This window comes from Theobroma umbraticum, unplaced genomic scaffold (genome assembly GCF_002168275.2).
Source record: "Theobroma umbraticum cultivar Fairchild unplaced genomic scaffold, ASM216827v3 scaffold_106.0, whole genome shotgun sequence".
Lineage (NCBI taxonomy): Eukaryota > Viridiplantae > Streptophyta > Magnoliopsida > Malvales > Malvaceae > Theobroma > Theobroma umbraticum.
In genome coordinates, this window is record NW_018397276.1 from 2,247,853 (window position 1) to 2,256,758 (window position 8,906).

Genomic DNA, 8,906 nt, shown 5'->3' on the forward strand with positions numbered 1-8,906 from the left:
GACTCAATGTATTTAATGCAAAGAAAAAGTGAATCCTTTGAAAAGTTCAAAGAATTCAAAGTTGAAGTTGAAAAGCAACTAGGCAAGCCATTGAAACAACTTCGATCAGATTAGGGAGGTGAGCATTTGTTAGCACCGAGAACACCTTAACATAATGGTCTAGTTGAAAGAAGAAATATGACTCTTTTAGAAATGGTTAGATCAATGACGTCTTATGCTAACCTTTCAATATCATTTTGGGGATATTGTATGCAAACTGCTGAGTAGTTGCTCAATTTCACTCATTTTAAGGCTATGCCTAAGACACCAAAGGAGCAGTGGACAGGGCATAAATCCTCATTAGGTCATCTACGAACTTGGGTATGTAATGCACATGTCTTAAAGCCTGAGTTCAGAAAGATGGAACCTAAGACTGAGGTGTGCTTGTTTGTAGGGTATATAAAGTGTGCAAGAGGTTATTACTTCTATAGTCCTCAAGATAAAAAAGTTTTTGTTAGTACAAATGCCACTTTCTTAGAAGAAAAGTTTGTGAGAAATCACAAACCTAGAAGTAAAATTGTCTCAAAAGATTTGTCTGATCTTTCAGATTTAAGAGTTAATTCTAAAGAAGTCATAACATAGTCTAGTTCAAGGGTTAAAACAGAAACACAAACTGAACATCAAATAATGGTGCCTTAACATAGTGGGAAGGTTATGAGACAACTAGAAAGATACATAGATCTAGGAGAAAACATGATTGCACTCTTAGATGAACATGAATCTAACCCTATTACATATAAGGAAGCTATTAACGATGTAGATGATGAAGAGTGGCATAAGGCAATGAAATCTGAGTTGGACTCCATGGATTTCAACAAAGTCTAGACTCTAAGGGATCCACCTGAAGTGATAAAACCTACAGGGTGCAAATATATTTACTAGAGAAAAAAAGAAGTGATGGGAAGGTGGAGACCTTCAAAGCTAGACTAGTGGTCAAGGGTTTTACCCAAAGAGAAGGGATTGACTATAAGGAAACTTTCTCATCGGTTACTATGCTTAAATCCATCAAGATTTTCTTATCCATAACCATACATCTTGATTATGAGATATGGAAAGTAGATGTCAAGATCACATTTTAAATGAGGATCTTGAAGAGAGCATTTACATGCCTCAATCAGAAGGTTTTATTAAAAAAAGGCCAAGAGCATAAGGTCTATGAATTGTGTAGGTCCATTTATGGACATAAGCTTAGAACAAAAGATTTGATACTGCTATCAAATCATATGGTTTCCAACAAAATGTTAATGAACCCTATGTCTATAAAAGGATATAGGATAAAAAGGTTGTTTTCCTAGGCCTTTTATGTTGATGACATTCTACTCATTAGGAATGATGTAGGAATGTTATCAATGGTTAAAGGTTCGTTAAACCAACAATTCAACATGAAGAATTTGGGAAAAGCAAGCTATGTTTTGGGTATTGAACTTATAAGGGATCGTAAGAATAAGAAGATAACATTATCTCAATCATTCTACATAGACAAGATTTTGGCCGAGTTTGCTATGTAAGATTCCAAGAAGGGTTATATGCCCTCTAGACATGGAATCAAACTTTCTAAGGAGATGTCACCTAAAATTCTAGAGGAAGTTGAAAGCATGAGATGGATTTCATATGCATCTACTGTTGGAAGTCTCATATATGCTATGTTGTGCATTAGGTCAAATATCTACTATGTAGTTAGATTGGTTAGTAAATGTCAGTCAAACCCAAGCATGGACCACTGGTTTGCAGTCAAGTGCTTTTTTAAATATCTTCGTAGAACGAAGAATTACATGCTACTATATTCTGAAAGTGACCTTATAGCAACAAGGTACACTGATTCAGATTTTTAATTTGATGTTGATTCTAGGAAATTGACATCAAGATTTGTTTTTACCATTAGAGGAAGAGCCATAGTTTAGAGGAACGTAAAGCAATCTTGTATTGTAGGCTTTATTATGAAGGTTGAGTATGTTGTGGCTTGTGAAGCAGCAAAGGAAGCTGTATGGTTTTGTAAGTTCCTTTTGGACCTTGAAGTAATTCCCGATGCGGACAAGCCTATTACACTCTATTGTGATAACAATGGATTAGTGGCTAACTCAAAAGAACCGCATAATCATAAAGCAGTAAAACATATTGAAAGGAAGTATCATTTCATTTGAGAGATCATACAACATGGAGAATTACTTATGAAGAAAATTTCAATAGAGCAAACCCTCGTCGATCTATTCACAAAGACTCTAACACAAAAGAGTTTCAATGGTCACTTAGAAGGTCTTGGAATGAGGGATATTTCATACTTGTTTTAGGGCAAGTGGAAGATTGTTAGAAATTTTGAGAATATGGCATCCTAGAAAGCAAGTATATTCTCATGCTTAATTTCATTACATTTATTTGTAATGAAAGTATATTTTGATAATAAGACGAATAGTTTGTTTTCATGAATTTAAAAAACCAACTTTCCTCCAATTCATCATGCTTGGGCCAAAGACTTTATGCAAGTTAATCAAGAATTGAGAGCAAGTGAGATACATCCTCTCGTATTACTTGGAGTGATGAATCCTCTCTTGACTACTCATTCACTTTCGCATACTTCATGGCATACCTAAAAGCACCATGTTTAGGCATTTGATCGCCTCCAAACCGGTAGGGGTGAAATCAAAGTATGTCATTCCTTATATAAATGACTTAGTGTCTCAAGTCCAAGGACTACTTGCATGAATATCATATGAGAATATATTCCATAGACAAATGAGTTAAATACCAAATGGAGTTTTTATAATGGGTCATGTTTAATGAACTTGTTCTTTAACAAACACCCACATGTTATCCTCAAGTATCCTATATACTTCAATCTATAAGATTTATTGCTTACTTCCTAAGTGAGGTGGCTTAACATGTACTAGTCTTTGAGCATTGTCAATACACTGTCTTGACAATACAATAACCAGGAACCCACAAGTGGCAAACTAAAGGAGAAGCTATCCAAAGGACTCACAATCCCTAGGTGGCACATTGAAATAGAACTTCTAGCAAAAAATAAGAAACCCTAGCCCATATAACAAAGTATTAGAGAAATCAAAACAAGGTGAGAGAATAGGAAAGAAAGAAGAAAAATATAGAGTGAGAAACCATTAGGTAGCATAATGAAGTAGAACCTTTCAAGAATAATAACAAGAAACCCAAGGCAGCAAAAGTGGGAAAGAAACGAAAAGAGGACGATAGAATGAGAGAATAATAAAGAAAGCAAAAGAAAAAAGTTCAAGAGCAAAACCCAAAAAGGTGAAGAATAAGAAACCTTAGGTGGCAGACGGAAGCAGCCCCTCTGGAAAAGGATAAGAAAACCCCAAGGCAAGAGAAGTAGGAGAGAAACGAAAAGAGGATTAGAGAACGAAAGAGTAGTGAAGAAAGAAAAAAGAGAGTTGAAAAGGAAAACACCAAAAATACCCTTGTCTTTATAAATGAACAACTGAAAAAAACCATTTGTATTTAAATGAAAACTCACAAACACCCTTGGAATATGATAAAATGGTATGGACACATATCAATCGAAGGAAAACTCGAAAATACCTCTAATATATTAGACAATGACACACATGTCATCTTCTGAGGGATGTTTGTGGCTTAAAATAAATATACTTTTCAACAAAAAAAAATCTCTAATTCTAAAATTTTAAAAAATATCTCTAAACAAAATGAGGTGTCTTCAAATGGATCTCACAAAGATCCCTTTAATGACTCTAGTGTGGTCTCATTAGACTCCTCCATGGTTATTGACTTGGTATTCCAATAATAGACCCATCAATCATTAATCATTTCAACCTTTATGGAGTTCATCGATCCTACACTTTTAGAAAGTGAGATTACTTTTTCTTTTTTTTTAAAATACTATGGGAGCCATTATTGTTTGCCCAAGTGTCTGATTTTCTGAAAACCAGTATACTAGGTCATTCTTCACAATAGGTCATGAGAAAAGACATTACAAGGATTTTTCATCCAAAAGGAAAAAGTACAAGGAGGCAGCATCCAAATTTTTTAAGGGGTCTAAGAACACAAAAGGATGACTAGACCCAAGTTAAATTTCATGTAATATAAGATGTAATGATTGATTTAAATAATTTTCAACAATCAGCATATGTAGTTATCAATGATCTAATTATTTTACTACATAATTCAAAATTCAATTTAATGTTAAATTTCACTTTCATTCTTATAGTTTTAACTTTTCTCTAAATAGACCTGTGACTTTTTCTAATTAGTATCTTATTGATAAAGTTCCATTGTTAATTAATTAACCCTAATAAATTATTAGAATACCTTTAATTTAGAAGGTATCTTACATGTTCACATTTAAAGATATTTTTATAAATTTATTAGACAATTAAGGATATTTTTTATAATTTATCAGATAAAATTAACGATGTAATTTCTTATGAGAACCGAACTTAATCATCACATAGCGTCAATCACGGAAAAAATATAAAAGAAAAAAAAACTGTAGAAAAATGGATTTTGATGTTAGATGTTGCAATTTGATTTAAATATGAGGACCCTATGCTTACCGTCTCCTATGTCCTATCCTTACTCCATCCTAAAAACTTTTGTCCTTTGGTTGCCGTTTGGATGTCCCTTTCGCTAACATTTTGCTTTTGGAAGCAAGAAACTAAAAGTATCTTCAAGTCTTGTGTTTGGATCCGGCTTTCGAAAATAACATCAGGAGCTAGTTTGATGATACAAGAAAAGCAAACCAATCAGAGCCAAAGAAAAGCAGCTTAGTGTAGAAGAGACGTTGAACAATGTCCAAAAGCAGTTAAAACCCAATTGGGTTTCTTGCACGTCACATTCGTTGGCCTGCCCCGGTGTGTGTGCTTCTTTTAGCCGCATAGTTTCAAATGCCTTTCCCATCTTGCACAAAACAGAATATGCTTGCTAGCTTTATTCTTCTTGGAAGTTTCACTCTCTTTTGTTGCATATATCATCATTATTCAATCTATTCTTGAAAAGATCGTAATGGGGAATTGTTTCACACTTCCTTCTCCAAGAGATGTCTCCAAAAGACAAAGGGCTTTGCCAATCGAAACCGCCTTCAGGCTTCCCTCTGCATTACCAACATGGCCAGCAGGTACCTCTATTTGATCTCTGACAAGAAAATCATGTATTTGTGGACTCTTTGATGGACTTCACGAATTACTACGCAGGTGAAGGCTTTGCTAGTGGAGCTATTGATCTTGGTGGAATACATGTATGCCAGGTTTCATCTTTTACGAAGGTTTGGGCCACTCATGAAGGGGGGCCAGATAATCTTGGGGCATCATTTTTTGAACCATCATCAATACCAGACGGATACTACATGCTAGGCTGTTATGCCCAACCCAACAATGGGATGCTTTTCGGGTGGGTTCTTGCAGCGAAAGATGACACGGTGGGGCTTTGTTAAAACAGCCAATCGATTACACCCTTGTTTGGAGTAGTGAGTCTTTGAAAATCAAGCAAGATGGCAGTGGTTACATTTGGTTGCCCATTGCCCCTGACGGCTACCAGGCTATGGGCCATGCAGTCACGAACACTCAGGAAAAGCCTTCCCTGGAGAAAATACGTTGCGTTCGATCTGACTTTACTGATCGAAGCGAGAATTATACATGGATATGGGGACCGGATAAGGGGATCAACACAAAAGAATTCAATGTCTTCGGTTTAAGGCCCGTCGATAGAGGATCTCAATATATGGGCGTTTCCGTGGGTACATTCGTAGCCCAAAATCCTAATGCTGGCTCCACTGCGCCTCTAGCTTGCTTGAAAAATGTCAAATCTAATTTATCTTGCATGCCTAATCTACGCCAAATTGAGACATTATTTCAGGCTTACTCTCCTTGGATTTATTTCCACCCTGATGAAGTCTACCTTCCATCATCGGTCAATTGGTTTTTTGTCAACGGGGCATTACTATACACAAAGGGAGAAGAATTGAAACCAGTTTCAATACAACCAACGGGTTCAAACCTTCCCCAAGGCGGGTCGAACGATGGTAACTATTGGTTGGATCTTCCCATGGACGAAGCAACCAAGGAGAGAGTAGAGAAAGGAGATTTGCAAGACTCTCAAGTTTATTTGCATGTAAAACCTATGTTGGGGGCAACCTATACGGACATAGCGATATGGGTGTTTTATCCCTTTAATGGACCAGCAAGGGCTAAAGTAGAATTCATCAACATCTCATTAGGAAGGATTGGTGAACATGTTGGCGACTGGGAGCATGTGACTTTGAGGGTCAGCAACTTTAATGGAGAATTACATAGTATGTATTTCTCAGAACATAGTGGGGGTTCATGGCTGAATGCATCACAACTTGAGTTTCAAGGTGGGAATAAGCCTTGTACCTATGCATCCTTAAATGGCCATGCCATGTATTCAAAACCTGGACTAGTTTTGCAAGGAAGTGGAGGGATCGGAATTAGGAATGACACTGCCAAGAGTAAGATCCTTTTGGATACTGGCCTCCAATTTTCATTAGTTGCAGCTGAGTATTTGGGTTCTACTCTTACTGAGCCACCTTGGCTAAACTATTTCAGAGAATGGGGTCCCAAGATTAGTTATGACTTAGCAGATGAGATCAAGAAGGTGGAAAAATTATTGCCTGGGAAGCTTAAATCTGCCTTTGAGAAATTTATAAAAGGCCTACCCAAGGAAGTGATAGGGCAAGAAGGGCCTACAGGTCCTAAGATGAAAGGGAACTGGACTGGAGACGAGGTTTAAATTGTTATGAACTATATGCAAAAAATCATGCTTCTCTATTCAACTCGACTACATGGATCTATATATGAAATGGTCTCCCTTATCAATTAATATAATTCATGGCAGATTGGTTTTAATGTTTGTTTTGCCCAATTTTATGTTATTAGTATCAATAAATGACTTAGACTTAGTACGGTTGTTGTTTGTTACCTCTTTATTTTAGATTTTTCGTCAAAATTTTTACATCGACGTAATTAAGCATTTAACTCAATTTGTACCTCTGTTTTTAAACAGTTTAATGCAAATCTCTATTTCTTTAAATAAAAATAAAATAAAATTACAAAAGATGTGAACTATTTGTCTTCTACATTTTCTACCACGATGATATTCATTTGCAGAACATTCTTCAACTGAATACATTTGTATATAACAACATTGTTGTCGTCATTGGAGATTTTTTTTATATATTTTTGTATATTCTTGCCATCATATAAGTGATATTATAAAACATTATGAATTACTCTTCTAGTAATGAAAAATACGTTGTTGTGTTTGTTAACTTATTATACTTTTGCTTGTAATTAAGTTTTGGGCTTATAAAACTTTGCCCTTAATGAATATATATTGAGTGAGGAAAAGTACACAATGATCGTGTAGTCTTTTTTATTTTTTTGTATGTGATCTTCAATGGTAGCCTTTCTTTGATTTTTATTGTCCATATTTGATTTTTATGGAGTTTTAAAAAAATTGATTTTGATGTATTTTATATTAAAGTTTTATTGTTTTAATAAAATTGATTTTCATGATTTTCAATAGGAATAGGAAAAAGCATGGAGATTAGTTTTTAAATATAAAAAGTAAGAATAATAGGTGTTTATGAAAGAAAACAAAAGACAGATTTGGTTTGTTTGAAAAAGATGAACAAATAAAATACTGTGAATGGAGTAAAGCTTATGGACATAAATAACATAGTTTTGGTTTTTGAAAATCCAGACATAAAGCATTTATTATCGTTTTAACATATAGATTTTCTCCTCTAGCACCATACACTACTTCTTTGATATGATCATGAAAAAAATGTTCTAATGATTGTTTGACATGGAATCATTCACCATGTGAATCCCATATTGCGTATACTCTCGATAAAACCATAGCGGTTAATGTTGGGATTCAATCTCATGTTCAAACAAGAAAATAATCATTAAATTAAAATGTAATGCTGTAAAAAAATAAAAATAATATTTAATCAGAGAAACAGTCGAATCCTATAGGATCAATGTTTGTATTTTTCATATAGCTTTCAAATAAATTATAAACACTCATAAGTTTAATAGTTACATACCTTGCTATAGATATTGTAATCAAGAGCCAATTAAATCTAAAATAATTACTTCTTCACCTTTAAGATTTATTAAATCTTCAGCCACCCAAGTGTTTGACCTCTAACAGTAATCTACACAGTGACTAAATAAGACTTTCTCCAAGGTCGAATTTTACTTGTGCTAGCAAGTTTTGTTTCTAAAACAAAATGACCAAAATTCTTGCTGAATCTTATTTTGGTCAAACAAAGAAAATTATTTTTCTTTTCTTATTTTATGAAACGGCTAAAAAGTGGTTAGAGGCTTCAAGTTTTTAGTTTGCTAATATAACATATTTATATAAGCAAACTAATTTATAGCCTTAAATACAACAGTTGTATTTTAATTTAATTAAGTCTCTATTAACTTAATTAATTTCTCACTTTATTTTAGTCTCTTTTATTTAAGTCCAACTTAATTAATTATCCTTATTTAATCTCAATTATGTCACGTAATGTGTGTGACCCATTAGGCTTCTAACATGTTGGCAATAAATATAAATCATAATCAAATCTCAATTTGATAATTAATTTATATTTATAAATCATGAGCGGCATCTAGCAATACATCATGACCACCCAAATGTTTGAAAGTCAATTAATGATTTTGACAAAGCCCTTCAGTGATAAGCTTTTCAGTGCAATACGGTCCTTACATCAAATATCTCGGATATGTCATTAAGTGTGACTCGGTGTCTACTTATGACATTGCATATTAGTTCTCATAATTCATTACTAACCTTACGAATTTAGGAAACTAACTTTCCTCAAATTCATCATGCTTTGGTTAAAGACTTTA

At 34.2% G+C, this 8,906-nt stretch overlaps 1 protein-coding gene across 1 annotated transcript; it reads left to right on the forward strand.

The window, feature by feature from the left end:
• The first annotated feature begins 4,929 nt into the window (after window positions 1–4,929).
• On the forward strand, window positions 4,930–6,959 carry LOC110427575 (hypothetical protein At1g04090-like). Its single transcript, XM_021443132.2, is given in 3 exon segments — window positions 4,930–5,140; window positions 5,217–5,435; window positions 5,438–6,959. Coding segments are annotated over 3 exon segments (1,665 nt in total). The 5' UTR covers window positions 4,930–5,028; the 3' UTR covers window positions 6,772–6,959.
• Window positions 6,960–8,906: the final 1,947 nt, after the last annotated feature.